The sequence below is a fragment of the Mobula hypostoma genome, chromosome 15 (genome assembly GCF_963921235.1).
Source record: "Mobula hypostoma chromosome 15, sMobHyp1.1, whole genome shotgun sequence".
Classification (NCBI taxonomy): Eukaryota; Metazoa; Chordata; class Chondrichthyes; order Myliobatiformes; family Myliobatidae; genus Mobula; species Mobula hypostoma.
The window spans coordinates 75,167,648-75,188,763 of NC_086111.1; the positions used below are offsets into that span (position 1 = coordinate 75,167,648).

At 44.2% G+C, this 21,116-nt stretch overlaps 1 protein-coding gene across 6 annotated transcripts in view; it reads left to right on the plus strand.

Annotated features, from left to right (window-relative positions):
- Nucleotides 1-21,116, plus strand: part of usp19 (ubiquitin specific peptidase 19) — a 215,667-nt gene that overhangs the window by 129,647 nt on the left and 64,904 nt on the right. For all 6 annotated transcript variants that reach the window (XM_063068283.1, XM_063068282.1, XM_063068287.1 and 3 more), the window contains 4 exons: nucleotides 2,279-2,471; nucleotides 3,044-3,177; nucleotides 12,787-12,945; nucleotides 19,186-19,296. In XM_063068283.1, coding sequence (XP_062924353.1) covers nucleotides 2,279-2,471; nucleotides 3,044-3,177; nucleotides 12,787-12,945; nucleotides 19,186-19,296 — 597 coding nt within the window. The remainder of the gene's footprint in view (nucleotides 1-2,278; nucleotides 2,472-3,043; nucleotides 3,178-12,786; nucleotides 12,946-19,185; nucleotides 19,297-21,116) is intronic.

Consider the following 21,116-nt stretch of genomic DNA (forward strand, 5'->3'; position numbering starts at 1 on the left):
AGGGGAAAACTACAAAGAATACGAACACTTCACCATACAATTCACTTCTAACCTACACAATCCATCCTTTGCAATGTTTACACAGCAGTAAAGCGGCACGCCAGCAGCTGAGTCGGGGCACGTAAAAATTCCTACTTTAGATTGAAAATTTCCCTCCAATTTTCTACTGCACCGCTAGAGATTGTTCGCTCCCATGAGTCAGTTGGCGGCGCTTAATTGGAAGATCGGAGAGGTAATTCGGGAGTGAGAGGCTGACATCACAGCCCAGGTTAGGCAAGTCCATTCAATGCTCAGAAAATGTACTTCATGCTCCTCATCAAACTACCATCCTCCCCTCTGTGCAATACAGCATTCACTATCAGTCTGCCAACCTCCCTTCTGTGCAATACAGCATTCACTGTCAGTCTGCCAACCTCCCTTCTGTGCAATACAGCATTCACTATCAGTCTGCCAACCTCCCCTCTGTGCAATACAGCATTCACTATCAGTCTGCCAACCTCCCTTCTGTGCAATACAGCATTCACTGTCAGTCTGCCAACCTCCCTTCTGTGCAATACAGCATTCACTATCAGTCTGCCAACCTCCCCTCTGTGCAATACAGCATTCACTGTCAGTCTGCCAACCTCCCCTCTGTGCAATACAGCATTCACTATCAGTCTGCCAACCTCCCTTCTGTGCAATACAGCATTCACTATCAGTCTGCCAACCTCCCCTCTGTGCAATACAGCATTCACTATCAGTCTGCCAACCTCCCCTCTGTGCAATACAGCATTCACTGTCAGTCTGCCAACCTCCCCTCTGTGCAATACAGCATTCACTATCAGTCTGCCAACCTCCCCTCTGTGCAATACAGCATTCACTATCAGTCTGCCAACCTCCCCTCTGTGCAATACAGCATTCACTATCAGTCTGCCAACCTCCCCTCTGTGCAATACAGCATTCACTATCAGTCTGCCAACCTCCCCTCTGTGCAATACAGCATTCACTGTCAGTCTGCCAACCTCCCCTCTGTGCAATACAGCATTCACTATCAGTCTGCCAACCTCCCTTCTGTGCAATACAGCATTCACTATCAGTCTGCCAACCTCCCTTCTGTGCAATACAGCATTCACTATCAGTCTGCCAACCTCCCCTCTGTGCAATACAGCATTCACTGTCAGTCTGCCAACCTCCCCTCTGTGCAATACAGCATTCACTATCAGTCTGCCAACCTCCCCTCTGTGCAATACAGCATTCACTGTCAGTCTGCCAACCTCCCCTCTGTGCAATACAGCATTCACTATCAGTCTGCCAACCTCCCTTCTGTGCAATACAGCATTCACTATCAGTCTGCCAACCTCCCCTCTGTGCAATACAGCATTCACTGTCAGTCTGCCAACCTCCCCTCTGTGCAATACAGCATTCACTATCAGTCTGCCAACCTCTCCTCTGTGCAATATAGTGCTCACCAATTATCAGCGGCCTCCCTTACCTCGCATCAAGAACTCAGAATAAACATGGTCCTACTGCGCACTGCCATACTGGGCTGAGAGACCTCTAAAGAGATTTCGATCAGGGCTGCTCGGTCACTGCACACCACTGCGAGCACTAGCATTGTGCATTGTACGAAGTTCAAAAAACGATGTTTATTTTCTTCAATCATGATCTCTCGTGGAACCCCTGCTGACTTCTCAAGGAACCCTAGATGAGAAACCCTGAGCTAGCGGGTGGTAAATCTGTGGAGTTCATTGCCACGCTGTGGAGGGTTGTGAAGGCCAAGTTACTGCATATATTTAAAGCAGAGGTTGATAGGTTCTTCATTAGTCAGGGTATCAAAGATTACAGGGTGTAGGCAGCAAATTGGGTTGAGAGAGATAATAAATCAGCCATGATGGAGTAGTGGCAGAGCAGACTCAATGGGCTGAATAGCCAAAGTAGGCTCTTTTAGTTTAATGATAATTGAATAGTGCAAAGAACAAATAATCAGGTAGTAAGGTGGCATCCATCGTTAAAGACCTTCTGCATCTCTTCTCATTTTACCATTGAGGAGGAGGTACAGGGGCATGAAGACTCGTACTCAACGATTCAGGAATAGCTTCTCCATCAGATTTCTGAACAGTCTGTGAATACTTCCTCACTATTTTTGCATTGTTTACTTTGTTTTCCTTTTTGTAACCTATAGTAATATTTCGTGTATTGCACTGTGGTACTGCTGCAAAACAAAAAATTTCATGACACATGTCAGTAATAAAGCTAATTCTGATTCTGATCTCCTCTAAGCTGTCTCATATTCTTGCAGCCCAAGCCTACCTGTATGGTGACTCCAATGACTCACAGCGGCACTGGGGCTGAACATACAGAGGAGGAAGAGGAAGAAAAGAAGGTCTGCCTTCCAGGCTTTACAGGATTGGTCAACTTGGGCAACACTTGCTTCATGAACAGTGTCATCCAATCGTTATCCAACACACGGGAGCTTCGTGACTACTTCCACGGTTAGTGAAGTGTGAAAGGCCAAAACATTAACAGTCATGTGGCTGCAGAAGGTATCCCCCTCTAAACCAGTGTGTTATGGGCTTGAGTCCTTTCCTAAAGAATCCAGTTCATCCCGGCCATCAGGAGAATACTGATTTGATTCCGTGGTACTGCAGTGGTCCGGCATTTCAGACAAAGGCTATCGAATTGGTTGTTAAGCCAACTGCTGCTTAGTATGAGAGTTGTGTAGTTATCCTGAACCAACGGGCATAAACCAGTTTGCGGAGGTTGTCATATTAGTTTCTGAGAGTGTGCAGCGTGCAGTTGGCTACAATAGTGGCTACGCTTCAGAACGTGTTGAGCTGCAAAGCACTTTGTGTATGGGTTTTATATAAATGCTAAGGTTCTTTTCACAGTCATCGTTAGCATTAAGGGAAATGGTCGTCTTGGAACAGCATCTGCTTATATTGACCTTAAGTGGTTAATTGGGAAATACATTGCTACATTTTAATGCTTACAAATTTTTAGATTTTGTTTTGATACCAGCCATGGTTGAAGAAAGATTAATCAGGAACTCTGATTGTGCTCCTAGATCAATCCTTTGAGTCTGAAATAAATTACAACAACCCTCTGGGAACGGGCGGGCGACTGGCCATTGGTTTCGCAGTGCTTTTGAGGGCTCTGTGGAAAGGAACGCACCATGCCTACCAGCCGTCTAAGCTGAAGGTGAGTGAACCATGCTTGGCAAAACCCTGGAGTCAGCAGAAACACTGCCGGGTCTGCCAGCAAGTTAGCAACTTGGGCACAGCTCGAACTGTGGGAACATGAGAGTGAGTGAAGCCATTCAGCTCATTGGGCATTGATCATCTGATGGCCGAAAGAGGAATTTGAAGCTTAACTTGCTATGTAACACACAAAATGTTGGAGGAACTGAGCAGGTAAGGCAACATCTATGGAAGGAAATAAGAGGTCCACATTTCAGGCCAAGACGCTCCTGATAAAGGGTCTTGCCCCAAAACGTTGAATGTTCATTCCTCTCCATAGATGCTGACCTGCTGAGTTCCTCCAACATTTTGTGTGTGTTGCTCAGGATTTCCAGCATCTGCAGAATCTCTTATTTTTAAATAGTTATGTTATGGGGAGGTTTAAATGTTTGTAGGTATTTAGCTTCCTTTAGAGAAGGAAAAGGTTTAGGTGGGTGCCCTTCTTCCAGGTAATACCAGTAATTATGGGTTTGGCACTGAGTGAAAATTTGCTCTGCCGAAGATCTGACAGGCGCAGTGGTTCTATGAAATAACTCGTGGCAGTGTTGCCTCTTGAAATGGTCTTGCTTGACTAGTGTCGGGGAGATGCTGGGGTCTGGACTGATAAATTGAAGAATTTTCTAAAACCCTAGCACAATCCTTGCTGATTTGATGCAAGCAATATTTCACTCTGTTTCAATACACGTGTGACAAATGAAGCTAATCTTTCTAACCTTTCCTTAACCTCTTGCCCCAAATTGAGTTAGTTCAGTTTCTGAAATGTGATCTTTTCATTGTATGAAATGTAATTGACCAGTGAAGTGGGTTAGAGGGTTTGAATGGCAATCTTCTATTTCTGTCTAGCAGGTTCTAACGGGATTGTCTCCTCCTGTGTTGTTAGAAATAGTAGTGAACACTCATTGTTGATCTGCATTCATAGAATATAGAATAGTATAGGCCCTTCAGCCTCAATGTTGAGCTAACTTTTTAATCTACTAAGATCAATCCAACTTCCCTCCCACATAGCCCTCCAACTTTGTATCATCCATGTGCCTAACTAAGAGTTTCTTAAATGTCCTTGATGTATCTGCCTCTACCCCTGGCAGAGCGTTCCATGCACCCACCACTCTGTGTACATAAAAAAAAAACAGCTTGCCTCTAACATCCCCCTATACTTTCCTCCAACCATTTTAAAATTGCGTCCCCTCATATTGGCCATTTCCACCTTGAGAAAATGTCTCTGGCTGTCCATTCGATCTATATCTCTAACAAATCACCTCCCCATCCCTCTTCAATCCAAGAGAAAAGCCCTATCTTCTCAACCTATCCTCATAACACACGCTGTCTAATCCAGGCAGCATCCTGGTAAATCTTCTCTGCCACATTCTGCTTATGATGAGGCAACATAATATTCCAAGTGTTGTACATTTAGTAAGATGATGACCAATTCTCTGCCTTGTTCCTATATATTCACCTGAGCCATGAAAATGGGCAATGGCTGATCAACCGCAATACAAAAATCACAAATAAAAAGAAGCCTTCAAGTGAGGACTTTTCAGTATTAAATAAGTAGCCCCTTACTTAAAACTTTGCCCCTAATTCTTGTGGAAGTAACAGCTTCTTCCCTCAGGTTGTGAGACTAATGAATACCCTACCACTACTGAGGTCTCATCACTAGGACAGCGAGCTCTTTACCTGTACTGCACGCTACATGCATTTTGAATTATATTTTATTAATTTATTTATGATAATATTTTGGTTTGTATTTGTGATATGTTTTATGGGTGCACCATGGTCCGGAGGAATGTAGTTTTGTTGATTGTATACAGTCAGGTGACAGTGAATTGAACATGAAGCAACTTTGCCACCTGTCTTGTGAACCCTACTCAGTATCCTGAATGTCACTTCTCTTTCTTAGTGAAAGCGTCAGCCATTTGTTTTTAAAGTTCGAAGTAATCTTATTATCAAAGTATGTGTATGTCACCACATACTACCCTGAGATTCATTTTCTTGCGGGCATTCACAAAAGATGCAATAGATTAAATGAAAGACTACGCAGAAAGAGGAACAAGCAACCGATGTGCAAAAGAAGACAAACTGTGCAGATACAAAAAAAAATTAGTAATAAACTGTATTGAGAATGACTTGTAGAGTCTTGAAAGTGTGCCCATAGGTTGTGGAATCAGCTCAGTGTTGAAGTGAGTGACGTTATCCACATTGATTTAGGAGCCTGATGTTTGTTTCTGAACCTGGTGCCTAAGGCCTCTGTACCTCCTTCCCAATTACAACAGTGAGAAGAGAGCATTGCCTTGGATGGTGGTGTGTTTCGAAGTTCAAAGTAAATTTATTATCAAATTACACGTACATCACTATATACAACCCTGACATTCATTTTCTTGTGGGCATATAACAGGATCGATGAAAGACCACCCAACCAGGGCATTCAATCAGAGTACAGAAGACAACAACCAGTGCAAATGCAAATATAGTTAAATAGCAATAAAACAAAAACATGAGATGAAGAGTCCTTGAAAATCAGTCCACGTTTGTGGGAGCATTTCAGTGATGGGGCAAGTGAAGTTATCCCCTTTGGTTCAAGAGCCTAATGGTTGAGGGGATGCAGGTTAACCAAAGTGGGAGGTTAGAGATCTCAGTGAACACACCTGCCAGTTGATCAGCACAGGTCTTTAGTACATGGCCAGGTAGTCTGTCCAGTCCGGATGCTTTCGTTGGGTTCACCCTCCTGAAGGCAGCCCTCATGTCGGCTTCAGAGACTGAGATCATTGGATCATCAGGGGATGTAGGAGTTTGCGATGGTTCTTCTGTGTTCTGGGCAGTCAAAGCGAAGTCATTGAGCTCATCTGGAAGTGAAGCCCTGCTGTCTCCTATGTCGCTTGATTTTATAAGAAGTTGTGGCATTTGAGATCTGCCACAGCTGTTGAACATCCCTTGTTGATTCAAGTTTGGTCTGGAATTTCCACTTGAGATGGCTTTTTTGAAGATTGTACCTGCACCTCTTGTCACTTTCTTGATCTCCAGGCTTGAATGCCTCTGATCTGGCCCTTGGCAAATTTCAGATCTCATTGTTCATCCAGGGCTTCTGATTGGGGAAGACTCTGAATGATTTAGTTGGGACACAATTATGTACAGCTGTTTTAATGAAGTCAGTTACAACCATGGTGTGTTCATTCAGATTCCTAGATGAGTGCTTGAACACAGTCCAATCCACTGACTCAAAGCAATCTTATAATTGCTCCTCTACCTCTTGTGAACACCTCTTTGTTGTCCTAATCTCTGGAGCTTTGCTTTTTAGCTTCTACCTGTATGCAGTTAGGAGAAGGAAAGCCAAGTGATCCAATTTACCAAAATATGGTCTGGGCAAAGAACGGTAGGCATTCCTTGTCTTAGTATAATAGTGGTGTAGTGCATTGGGACCTCTAATGCTACAGGTTATATGCTGGTGGTAATTAGGCAGTATTTTCTTCAAACAAGCCTGGTTGAAATCTCCAACTGTGATGTGAAATGTGTCAGGATAGACTGCTTCTTGTTTGGAGGTGACATCATTCAGTGTTACGAACGTGTGACTTTAGTCGGCTGTTGGTGGTATGTAAACTGCGGTCAGGACTACGGAAGAGAACTCCCAAGGTGAATAGAATGGATCAATTAGTCCATTAGGTTAGGTGTTCCAAGTCAAGGGAACATGAGTTCCACAAAACCACCGTGTTGGAGCACCAGCAAGATAGAGTGGACAACCAGTGTGCAAAAGATAGCAAATTGTGCAAGTACAAAAAGGAAGAAAAAATAATAATAAATAAATAAGCAATAAATATTGAGAACATGAGATGAAGAGTTCTTGAAAGTGAGTCTGTAGGTTGTGGGAACAGTTCGGTACGGGGCAAGTGAAGTTAGAAACATAGAAAACTTTCGGCCCACGATACCATGCCGAACATGTACTTACTTTAGAATTTACCTAGGGTTACCCGTAGCCCTCTATTTTCCTAAGCTCCATGTACCTATCCAGGAGTCTCTTAAAAGACCCTATCGTATCCGCCTCCACCACCGCCACCGGCAGCCCATTCCACACACTCACCACCCTCTGTGTTATATAAAAAAAAACTTGCCCCTGGCATCTCCTCTATACCTACTTCCAAGCACCTTAAAACTGTGCCCTCGCATGCTAGCCATTTCAGCCCTGAAATAAAGCATCTGACTATCCACACAATCAATGCCTCTCATCATCTTATACACCTCTATCAGGTCACCTCTCATTTTCTGTCGCTCTAAGGAGAAAAGGCCTAGTTCACTCAACCTATTATCATAGGGCATGTTCACCAATCCAGGCAACATCCTTGTAAATCTCCTCTGCACCCTTTCTATAGTTTCCACATCCTTCCTGTAGTGAGGTGACCAGAACTGAGCACACCACTCCAAGTGGGGTCTGACCAGGGTCCTATGTAGCTGCAATATTACCTCTCGGCTCCTAAATTCAATCCCACAGTTGATGAAGGCCAACGCACCGTATGCCTCCTTAACCACACAGTCAACCTGCACAGCGGCTTTGAGTGTCCTGTGGGCTCGAACCCCAAGATCCCTCTTATCCTCCACACTGCCAAGAATCTTACCATTAATACTATATTCTGCCAAATATATTTGACCTACCAAAATGAGCCACCTTACACTTATCTGGGTTGAACTCCATTTGCCACTTCTCAGCCCAGTTTTGCATCCTATCAGTGTCCCACTGTAACCTTTGACAGCCCTCCACACTATACACAACATCCCCAACCTTTGTGTCATCAGCAAATTTACTAACCCATCCCTCCACTTCCTCATCCAGGTCATTTATAAAAATCACAAAGAGTAGGGGTTCCAGAACAGATCCTGAGGTACACCACTGGTCACCGACCTCCATGCAGGATATGATCCATCTACAACTACTCTTTGCCTTCTGTGAGCAAGCCAGTTCTGGATCCACAAAGCAACGTCCCCTTGGATCCCATGCCTCCTTACTTTCTCAATAGGCCTTGCATGGGGTACCTTATCAAATGCCTTGCTGAAATCCATATACACAACATCTACGGCTCTACCTTCACCGATGTGTTTAGTCACATCCTCAAAAAATTCAGTCAGGCTCGTAAGGCACGACCTGCCTTTAACAAAGCCATGCTGCCTATTCCTAATCATATTATGCCTGTCCAAATGTTCATAAATCCTGCCTCTCAGGAACTTCTCCATCAACTTACCAACCACTGAAGTAAGACTCACTGGTCTATAATTAGCTATCTCTACTCCCTTTCTTGAATAAAGGAAGAACATCTGTAACCCTCCAATCCTCCAGAACCTCTCCCATCCCCATTGATTATGCAAAGATCTTTGCCAGAGAATCAGCAATCTCCTTCCTCACCTCCCACAATAGCCTGGGGTATATCTCATCCATTCCTGGTGACTTATCCAACCTGATGCTTTCCAAAAGCTCCAGCACATCATCTTTCTTAATGTCTATATACTCAAGCTTTTCAGTCCACTGAAATGCATCCCTACAATCGCCAAGGTCCTTTTCCGTAGTGAATACTGAAGCAAAGTATTCATTAAGTACCTCTGCTATTCTGGTTCCATACACACTTTCCCACTGTCACACTTGATTGGTCCTATTCTATCACGTCTTATCCTCTTGCTCTTCGCATGCTTGTAGAATGCCTTGGCATTTTCCTTAATCCTGCTCGCCAAGGCCTTCTCATGGCCCATTCTGGCTCTCCTAATTTCATTCTTAAGCTCCTTCCTGCAGCCTTTATAATTTTCTCGATCTCTATCATTACCTAGTTTATTGAACCTTCTTGGCTAGATTTTCAACTGCCTTTGTACACCACATTTCCTGTACCCCACCATCCTTTCCCCGTCTCATCGGAACGTATCTATGCAGAACGTCACGTACATATCCCCTGAACATTTGCCACATTACTGCCGTACATTTCTCTGAGATATCTGTTCCCACTTTATACTTCCAAGTTCCTGCCTGATAGCTTCATATTTCCACTTATTCCAATTAAAAGTTTTCCTAACTTGTCTGTTCCTTTCCCTCTCCAATGCTATGGTAAAGGAGATAGAATTATGATCACTATCTCCAAAACACTCTCCCACTGAGAGACCTGACACCTGACCAGGTTCATTTCCCAATACCAGATCAAGTACAGCCTCTCCTCTTGTAGACTTATCTACATATTGTGTCAGGAAACCTTCCTGAACACACCTAACAAACTCCACCCTATCTAAACCCCTTGCTCTAGGAAGGTGCCAATCAATACTTGGGAAATTAAAATCTCCCACCATGATGACGCTGTTATTAATACACCTTTCCAGAATCTGTCTCCCTGTCTGCTCCTCGATGTCCCTGTTGGGAGGTCTATAAAAACACCCAATAGAATTAGTGACCCCTTCCTGTTCCTAACTTCCACCCACAGAGACCCCGTAGACAATCCCTCCATGACTTCCTCCATTTCTGTAGCCGTCACACTATCTCTGATCAACAGTGCCACGCCCCTCCTCTTATGGCTTCCTCTCTGTACTTTCTGAAACACCTAAAGCCTGACACTCTTAAGTAACCATTCAAGTCTCTGTAATGGCCAAACATCATAGCTCCACATAATGATCCATGCTCTAAGCTCATCCGCTTTTTTCATGATGCTTCTTGCATTAAAATAAACACATCTCAAACCATCAGTCTGAGCGCATCCCTTCTCTATCATCTGCCTATCTTCCCTCTCGCACTGTCTCCAAGCTTTCTCTATTTGTGAGCTAGTTGCCCCTTCCTCTGTCTCTTCAGTTCGGTTGCCACCCCCCAGCAATTCTAGTTTAAACTCTCCCCAGTAGCCTTAGCAAACCTCCCTGCAAGGATATTGGTCCCCCTGTGATTCAAGTGCAACCCATCCTTTTTGTACAAGTCACCCCTGCCCCAAAAGAGGTCCCAATGATCCAGAAATCTGAATTCCTGCCCTCTGCTCCAATCCCTCAGCTTCGCATTTATCCTCCACCTCATTCTATTGCTATGCTCACTGTCGCATGGCACAGGCAATAATCCCGAGATTGCTACCTTTGAGGTCCTGCTTCTCATGAACATCCGGCTCCCACCTCCTGAAGGCAGTAATCAGCTCCTTGTGACATTGAGTCAGGTTGTGTTGTGGCACCACTCAGCCAGATTTCAAATCTTCATCCTATATGTTGATTTGTTATTACCTTTGATTTGACCAGCGACAGTGGTGTTGTCAGCAAACTTAAATATGGCATTGGAGCTGTGCTTAGTCATAAATGTGAAGTGAGTGGAGCAGGAAGCTAAGCACATAGCCTTTTGGCGCATCTGTACTGAAGGAGCTTATGGAGGAGATGTTGTTGCCAATCCAAACTGACTGGGATCTGCATAAGAGGAAGTCCGGGATACAGTTGCACAAGGAGGTTTCAAGGCTGAGGTCTTGATGATGGATTCTTCTTTCCTGCTCATTGGTGGGGAGGGCTTTGCTTGTGATGGAGTCTGCTCTATTCACTACTTGTAGACTTTTTTTTTGCAGTTTATGAACACAAGAGAATCTGTAAATGTTGGAAAGCTAGTGTTGAAGGGTCTCTGCCTGAAACATCAAATATTTGTTCCTCTCCATAGAAGCAGCTTGACCTGCTGAGTTCCTCCACTATTTTGTGTGTTGATCTGGTTTTCAGTCTCCCTGAGCAGATCCTAGGAATCGGCCTAATCATTCTAGACTGCACTAGTTGCAGGAGCAGTTTACCCTGCTTTCAGCTCCTGGTTTGCTTTGAAATGATGCATCAGGCGTAATGAATATCTGGCAGTTTTGTGCAGCCAGGATTATTGCCCCAGGCTCTGCCAGGCAAGTGACACCGGAAAGTAACTTTGTACAGCCTCTGCTCATCTTACATCATGTCATGCTGCTGGTAATCTGCCAAAACTCATTTCTCAAAAATGAATTTCCCAAAGCTGTGAATGACAGTAGTGATAATGGAACACTGAGTCAGTGCTTTATGTCAGTGAGATGTGAGCACAGAGATGGTTCACTAGTTCAACCCCTATGATGTAGACCAGAAGATATAGGAGCAGAATTAGGCCTTTCAGCCCATCGAGTCTGTTCCTCTATTCGAGCATAGCTGATTTATAGGCCCTCTCAACCCCATTCTCCTGCCTTCTCCCAGTAGCTTTTGAATCCATACTAATCCAGAGGATGTAGAGGATTAAGGGGAGATTTGATAGAGATATGTAAAACTGAGTGGTATAGGGAGGGTAATTGCAAGCAAGCATTTCCACCGAGATTGGGTGAGACTAAAACTAGAGGTTCTAGATTAAGGATGAAAGGTGAAGTATTTAAGGGGAACCTGAGGGGGAATTTCTTTACTCAGAGAGTGATACGAGTGTGGAATGAGTTACCAGTGGAAGTGGTGGATGTTGGTTCGATTTCAACATTTAAGAGAAGTTTGGTTAAGTATATAGATGGGAGGGGTATGGAGGGCTATGGTCCAGCTTGGGTCGATGGGACCAGGCAAAATATCAGCATGGGCTAAGTGGCCAAATGGCCTGTTTCTCTGATGTAGTTTTCTGTAACTGCATGTTGGAAGGTTGGGTGTGAGAGGTGATTGTATTGAATGGTACAGCAGGCTCAGAGGGCCAGTTGGCCGACTGCTGCTTTTTCTTATAAATGTGATGAGATCACTATCACACAAAGCAGTCTTTAAAAATGTAATGGACGCACAGTTTCCACAGCATTACTAGGAAATGCTGTACAAACACTGGAATCTGTGGCTCAACTCCCAGGAAGAATGTACTGTCGAGACTCAGCCAGCCAGTCAGTGTACAGCGGCAGTGCCACATCTTTACAGTTATATAAGACCCCACATGGAGTACTGCATTTAATTTTGGTCACCTCACTGCAGGAAGGATGTGGAGAGAGTATCGAGGAGATTTACAAGGATGTTGCCTGGATTGGAGGGGGTATCTTATGAGAATAAGTTGAGTGTATTTGGCCTTTTCTCCTTGGAGCGATGGAGGATGAGAGGTGACCTGATAGAGGTGTACAACGTGATGAGAGGCATTGATCATGTGGATAGTCAGAGGCTTTTTCCCAGGGCCAAAATGGCTAACACGAGGGCACAGTTTTAAGGTGCTTAGAAATAAATACCAAGGGGATGTCGGGGGTAGGTTTTTCACACAGAGTGGTGGGTGCTGGAATGTACTGCCAGCAGCAATGGTGAAAGCAGATGCAATAGGGTCTTTTAAGAGCCTCCTAGATAGGTACATGGGGCTAGAAAAATAGAGGGCTATGCGGTAGGGAAATTCTAGGCAGTCTCTAGAGTAGGTTACATGGTCGGCACAGCGTTGTGGGCCAAAGGACCTGTAATGTGCTGTAGATTTCTATGTTCTTTATTCTGATGTGTCACTTTCTGGCATTTGCTGAGACTGTGACCCAGGGAAAAGGGCATCCATGACAGATAAAAGGATGAAATAGATATTACTGGTATCTCATTGCCTAAATCTGTGGTGTGATGCAAATAAACGTGTCCGTTGTTGTTTTGGCTACATGTCGTCACTCTTTCTTTTCAGGCTATTGTGGCCAGTAAAGCCAGCCAGTTCACTGGTTACGCACAGCACGATGCACAGGAGTTTATGGCATTTCTACTGGATGGCCTGCATGAGGACCTTAATAGGATACAGAACAAACCATACACAGAGACAGTGGACTCCGATGGACGCCCCGATGAGGTAAGACCTTAAGAAATGGAAGCAGAATTAGGCAATTCGGCCCATTGAGCTATACTGGGTACCTCAGATCTGCAGTTGCAGCTGTTGCCTTTTGTTGCATTTGTTCCAGATAGTGCATTCCAGCAGCTTGGATTTAGTGCACGAGTCCCTCGACATTGCCTCCTGTGCACAACAAGTGAGTGTGCCTGTTTGTTAAGCACTTTGTCGTGTCACCATTTAGTTTTGGCCAGTCTGTTTACAAAGAGGAGTGTTCAGATAATGTCATGAAGACTGGAGCTCTGGTAATTTGAAGAGGCCTTTGTGACTCCTTTGGAGGAATGACTGAAGAAAAATCCAACTTCATTTTCCCCTCCAGTTCTGACATTAAATTATTGCATTTACACATCTCCATGATCCTCTGTTCAACTTAATCCTTCAATATCCTTGGCCTTTTTTACACTGCAACTTCTCCAAAGCGTTGACATTCCTCTGAACTAGTGTTTACCATAACTTGTTAAACCAGGCTTTTGGTGAGGGAGAAGTGTTATCAACCAGACACGACATCAAAAGCAGGTTTGCAAAGTCCTGATGAAGGGTCTCAGCCCAAAAAGTTGACTGCTTATAGGTGCTCCTTGACCTGCTGAGTTCCTCCAGTATTTTGTATGAATTTCCAGCATAGAAACCATAGAAAAACTACAGCACAGAAACAGGCCTTCTTGGCTGTGCCGAACCATTTTCTGCCTAGTCCCACTGACCTGCACACAGACCATATCCCTCCATACACCTCCCATCCATGTATCTGTCCAATTTATTCTCAGATGTTAAAGAAGAACCTGCATTTACCACCTCGTCTGGCAGCTCATTCCACACTCACACCACTCTCTGTGTGAAGAAGCCCCCCCCAATGTTCCCTTTAAACTTTTCCCCCCTCACCCTTAACCCATGTCCTCTGGTTTTTTTCTCCCCTTGCCTCAGTGGAAAAAGCCTGCTTGTATTCACTCTATCTATACCCATCATAATTTTATATACCTCTATCAAATCTCCCCTCATTCTTCTACGCTCCAGGGAATAAAGTCCTAACCTATTTAACCTTTCTGTGTGACTGAGTTTCTCAAGTCTCAGCAACATCCTTGTAAACCTTCTCTGCACTCTTTCAACCTTATTAATATCCTTCCTGTAATTTGGTGACCAAAACTGAACACAATACTCGAGATTCGGCCTCACCAATGCCTTATACAACCTCATCATAACATTCCAGCTCTTAACTCAATACTTTGATTAATAAAGGCCAATGTACCAAAAGCTCTCTTTACGACCCTATCTACCTGTGACGCCACTTTTAGGGAATTTTGTATCTGTATTCCCAGATCCCTCTGTTCTACTGCATTCCTCAGTGCCTTACCATTTACCCTGTATGTTCCAGCTTGATTTGTCCTTCCAAGGTGCAATACCTCACACTTGTCTGTATTAAACTCCATCTGCCATTTTTCCGCCCATTTTTCCAGCTGGTCCAAGTCTCTGCAAGCTTTGAAAACCTTCCTCACTGTCCACTACACCTCCAATCTTTGTATCATCAACAAATTTGCTGATCCAATTTACCACATTATCATCCAGATCATTGATATAGATGACAAATAACAATGGACCCAGCACTGATCCCTGTGGCACACCACTAGTCACAGGCCTCCACTCAGAGAAGCAATTCTCTACCACCACTCTCTGGCTTCTTCCATTGAGCCAATGTCTAATCCGATTTACCACCTCTCCATGTATACCTAGCGACTGAATTTTCCTAACTAACCTCCCATGCGGGACCTTGTCAAAGGCCTTACTGAAGTCCATGTAGACAATATTCACTGCCTTCCCTTCATCCACTTTCCTGGTAACCTCCTCGAAAAACTCCCAATAGATTGGTCAACACGACCTACCACGCACAAAGCCATGTTGACTCTCCCTAATAAGCCCCTGTCTATCCAAATGCTTGTAGATTCTGTCTCTTCGTACTCTCTCCAATAACTTACCCACTACCGACGTCAAACTTACCGGCCTGTAATTTCCCGGATTACTTTTCGATCCTTTTTTAAACAACAGAACAATATGAGCCATTCTCCAATCCTCCGGCACCTCACCCGTACACACCGACATTTTAAATATATCTGCCAGGGCCCCTGCAATTTCAACACTAGTCTCCTTCAAGGTCTGAGGGAATACCCTGTCAGGTCCTGGGGATTTATCCACTTTAATTTGCCTCAAGATAGCAAACACCACCTCCTTTTCAATCTGTACAGTTTCCATGATTTCACTACTTGTTTCCCTTAATTCCATAGACTTCATGCCAGTTTCCTTAGTAAATACAGACGCAAAAAACCCATTTAAGATCTCCCCCATTTCTTTTGGTTCCGCACATAGCCGACCACTCTGATCTTCAAGAGGACCAACTTTATCCCTTACAATCCTTTTACTCTTAATGTACCTGTAAAAGCTCTTTGGATTATCCTTCACTTTGACTGCCAAGGCAACCTCATGTCTTCTTTTAGCCCTCCTGATTTCCTTCTTAAGTATTTTCTTGCACTTTTTATATTCCTCAAACACCTTATTTACTCCCTGTTTCCTATACATGTCATACAACTCTCTCTTCTTTATCAGAGTTGCAATATCCCTTGAGAACCAAGGTTCCTTATTTCTATTCACTTTGCCTTTAATCCTGACAAGAACATACAAGCTCTGCGCTCTCAAAATTTCTCCTTTGAAGGCTTCCCACTTAACGATCACATCCTTGCCAGAGAACAACCTGTCTCAATCCACGCTTTTTAGATCCTTTCTCATTTCTTCAAATTTGACCACCTTCTAGTTCAGAACCTCAATCCTAGGACCAGATCTATCCTTGTCCATGATCAAGTTGAAACTAATGGTGTTATGATCACTGGAACCAAAGTGCTCCCCTACACACACTTCCATCACTTGTCCTAACTCGTTTCCTAACAGGAGATCCAATATTGCATCCCTTCTAGTTGGTACCTCTATATATTGATTTAGAAAACTTTCCTGAACACATTTTACAAACTGTAAACCATCTAGACCCCTAACAGTATGGGAGTCCCAATCAATATGTGGTAAATTAAAATCCCCTACTACCACCACCACTTTATGTTTCCTGAAGTTGTCTGATATCTCTCTGCAGATTTGCTCCTCCAATTCTCGCTGACTGTTGGGTGGTCTATAATACAACCCCACTAATGTGGCCATACCTTTCCTGTTTCTCAGCTCCACCCATAAGGACTCAGTAGACAAGCCCTCTAATCTGTTCTGCCTGAGCACTGCTGTAACATTTTCCCTGACAAACAATGCTACCCCCCCCCACACCTTTCATTCCTCTGCCTCTATCACATCTGGAACATCGGAACCCTGGAATATTAAGCTGCCAGTCCTGCCCCACCTGTAGCCAAGTTTCACTAATTGCTATAACGTCATAATTTCACGTGTCAATCCACGCCCTCAACTCATCTGCCTTCCCTGCAATATTCCTAGCATTGAAATATATACACCTCAGAAGATTTTTACCACCACTCACAACTTTTCTATTTGCGGCTTTGCTTGAACTTTTAATATCATTTATTTTCATCCCAGCCCCACTGTCAGCTGTGGCACTCTGGTTCCCATCCCCCTGCAAATCTAGTTTAAGACCTCTCCAATAGCACTAACGAACCTCCCTGAAAGGATATTGGTCCCCCTGTAGTTCAAGTGTAATCCATCTCTCTTGTACAGGTCCCACCTGCCCCAGATGAGGTCCAATGATCCTGAAATCTGAAACCCTGCCCCCTACACCAGTTCCTCAGCCACTTGTTCATCCTCCAGAGCATCCTATTCTTACCCTCACTGGCACGTAACACAGGTAGCAATCCTGAGATTACCACCCTTGAGGTCCTGCTTTTCAATTTCCTACCAAGCTCTTTATTCTCACTCTCCAGGACCTCCTCACTCTTCCTTACTATGTCATTGGTACCGATGTGCACCACAACATCTGGCTGATCATCCTCCCACTTCAGAATGTCATGCAAGTGATCAGAGACATCCCTGATGCTGGCACCCGGGAGGCAACAAACCATCCTGGATTCTCTGTCGCGACCACAGAACCTCCTATCTGTACCTCTAGCTATCGAGTCCCCTATCACTACGCTCTTCTCTTCTTCCCCCCTCCCTTCTGCACTGCAGAGCCAGACTCAGTGCCAGAGATCCAGCTGCTGCAGCTTGTTTCAGGTAAGTCATCCCCCCCGCCAACAGTATCCAATGTGGTATACTTGTTGTTGAGGGGAATGACCACAGGGGAACCCTGCTCTGCCTGCCCTTTCCCCTTCCCTCGCCTGACAGTGACCCAATTTCCTGTGCTCTGCTCCTTTGGCGTAACTACCTCCCTGTAGCTACTATCTATAATCTCCTCATTCTCCCGAATGATCCGGAGGTCATCCAGTTCCTGCTCCAGTTCCCTAACGCAGTTTGTTAGGAGCTGCAGCTTGATGCCCTTCTTGCAGGTGTCGTTGTCAGGGACACCGTAGGTCTCCCTGACTTCCCACATCCTGCAAGAGGACCATTCCAACATCCTGCCTGGCATTCTCTCTACTCTAAACAATTTGGACAAAAAAACTTACTGGAACCTACCCTGGTCTCTGCCTGTTCCCGCCGAAGCCTGTTGAGCCAAAGCCGTCCCACTCTGCTCCCTCTCACTCCGCTGCCCGCTGTATATGGTGGTCTGTTTTTAAACCTTGGTGCTCTACGTCATGCGCCTGCGCAGTGCAGACCCTTCTCCCCGAGCAGTGTTTAAGAAAAAAGACTTTTTGCACCCGATTTCTTCACTCCCTTCTTCTCAGCTGCTTGCTTCGACTGATCTACAGACTTTCTCATGTTTTCCTGTCTTGAGGTTAAAGTTGTGTTTTGGAGAGAATTGGATGAGGTGAGTTTACTGTTGTGTGCATCAGGAAGCTCACAGAGTAACAGTGTACATAATAATTAAGGAGCAAGCCAGCAGAATGGTGTAGAGCCTGTAGGACAGTCTGAGGTAGTGTCAATAACAGCAGCAGATTAATCAAAGAGCATTCCAGCAGAATGTTAATCAATGTGTGGAGCCAAAACAGATGGGGGGGAGATCAGAATCAGGTTTATTATCACCAGCATGTGACGTGAAATTTGTTAACTTAGCAGCAGTTCGATGCAGTACATAATCGAGCAGAGAAAAAATAATAAATAAAATAATAATGTTTATTAACAAGTAAATCAATTACGTATATTAAATAGATTAAAAACATGCATAAACAGAAATACTGTATATTTTTTAAAAACTGAGGTAGTGTCCAAAGATTCAATGTCCACCTAGGAATGGGATGGCAGAGGGGAAGAAGCTGTTCCTGAATCGCTGAGTGTGTGTCTTCAGGCTTCTGTACCTCCTACCTGATGGTAACAGTGAGAAAAGGGCATGACCTGGGTGCTGGAGATCCCCAACAATGAACTCTGCCTGTCTGAGACACCGCTCATTAAAGATTTCCTGAGTTCTCAGTTAAGAGAAAATCTGCAGATGCTGGAAATCTGAGCATCACACACAAAATGCTAGAGGAACTCAGCAGGCACGGCAGCTTCAATGGAAAAGAGTGGTCGACATTGTGGGCCGAGACCCTTTGGCAGAATTGGAGAAAAAAGATGAGTAGAGTTAAAAGGTGGGGGGAGGGGAGGGAGAAACAAAAGGTGATAGGTGAAACTGGGAGAGGCAGGGCTGAAGTAAAGAGCTGGGAAGTTGATGAGTGAAGGGCATACTGGGCTAGAGAAGTGGAAGTCTGATAGGAAGGACAGAAGGCCATAGAAGGAAGAAAAAGGAGGAGGAGTCGCAGAGGGAGGTGGTGGGCAGGCAAGGAGATGAGGTGAGAGAGGGAAAAGGGATGGGAAATGGTGAGGGGGGAAGTTACTGACATACAACATGGAACTGTCCCTTTGAGCTGCGCTGCCTAGCAGCTCCCCAATTTAATCATGGGAAAATTTACAATGACCAATTGACCTACCAACTGGCATGTCCTTGGACTGTGAGAGGAAATCGGAGTACTCTGAGGACAGCACAGAGAGAATGTATGGACGGCAGCAGGAGGTGTATGTAAATAACCAAGAGAGCAGATTAAGTACAAGTGATCTCACTTTGCCGGTACCTGCTGTGGTGTAAATAAACAAAGGAGTATATCACATGTTTGACCTGCAGCGTCTCCTGTTCATTGAACTCTATAGGTGGTGGCAGAGGAAGCTTGGGAGCGTCACAAGATGCGAAATGATTCCTTCATTGTGGACCTGTTCCAGGGCCAGTACAAGTCCAAGCTGGTGTGTCCTATGTGTTTCAAGGTGAGTATGCAGAAAATGAGATGGGGTGAGGGGGTTAGTGTGGTTCACCCTCAGAAACTACACTAAGGATGACAACAGTGTTATGGGAAGTTCAACCAAAGACCCATCTGACTTCTGATAGTCACACAGCTCTAAAATGGGCCCACAATGTCCATGCCAACCTTGCACTCTAATCTCTGTTGCACCAAGATCCTTATCCTCCTGTACCTTGCCTGTCAAAATGTCTCTTAAAGAAAGTCAGTATCTGACTCCATCACCACCTCTAGCTGCACATTCCACGTATCAACCACTGTGGGTAAGCAAAATACTCCTCGCATCCTCTTTAAAGCCCCTTCTTTTCACCCTAAGCCCTTCAAAGTAAATTTATTATCAAAGAATATATTACCTTGAGATTCATTTTCTTGCAGGGATTTACAGGAAAATAAAGAAATACAATAGAATTTATGAAAAAACTATATATAAACCTATGCCATCTTTACTACTTCTGTGGGACAGAAGATAGCCTATGTATGCCTCATAATTTTACATACTTCTATCAGTCTCCTTCACTACAGGGAAAACAAGCCCAACCTGTCCAATCTGTCCTCAAAACTAAAGGCCTCCAGTCCAGACAAAAATCCCAGTGAATCTCTTCTGGAGCTCTCCATCTCAAGTACATCGTATAGGGTGGTGACCAGAACAGCACACAGTACTCAGGGTGGTCTAACCAATGTTCCCTAACATTTTAATATTAATACCCCTACTTGTACATGTGTCTTGTCCTGTGAGGGCAAACATGCCATGTGCCTTCTTCACCACCCTATCTACCCATGTTGCTGACTTTCAGTGTGTTTTTGGAACACTAAGGCGCCTCTGTTATAAGAGAAATGTGATTGGTATGGAGAGGGTGAAGAAAGGGTTAATGATCACTGGAAAATTTTCACTGAGGAAAGATTGGAGACAGCTCCAGCTCATTGTTTACTCCTTTAGTTAAAGAATGAGCTTTTCACTAAACTACATAAAGACAAAGTCCTCTACCAACCTAACCCTGTCCCTGCACCCTCCCCAGCCTCACAAAACAATTGTACCTCTGATCATCTAGATGTACAATCAGATCTGGGAAAATACAGATCAATAGATCATTTCTAATAGCTGGGAGCCACTAGTCAGCAAGAAGTGCAGCTTGGGTACCCCTCGTCTGAAATTCTTCGGGCCAGAAGTATTTCGGATTTTTTTTGGTTTTGCAATATATCATAAGAGAGCTTGGGATCACCATCATTTTTGACTTTGAATTTATGTGCTACCAGTAAGCAGTTTTTGTCCATCACACTTCATTTACTGTACTTAACAGTAAAAATGATTAGATACCATGAATATAATGAAAATATAATGTGTGCAAGGTAACAAAAGCAGCCCGGCAGCATCAGGAGTAAACCTGAATCAGCTGTTGAACAACAACAAACAACGGCAGGCGTTCAGTCTCCACCTACAATGGCGTGTTTGATTAAATGGTTACAGTGCAGTGTTTTACTTTTTTAGGCTTTATGGAGGTATAAAAGCCATCAGCATTGTAGACTTAAATTTCTACAACCACCCTGCTGATTTTTCACAACTACCTTTAATTTTGAGTTTGTTGTGATAGATCTTTGCTTGTTTCATGATCAGCATACCATTAGGTGGCATATGTTCACTCTGATGCTGACGAATCCATTGTCAAAGCATGATCGAGATCTTCATGTTTCACTTTATGCAGTGTTTTTAGTCTTTATTAACTTCTGTTCATTACATATGTGAGGTCACTTCTCAGAGCTGTCTGTGGTGCACAGAGACCTGCGCATCGC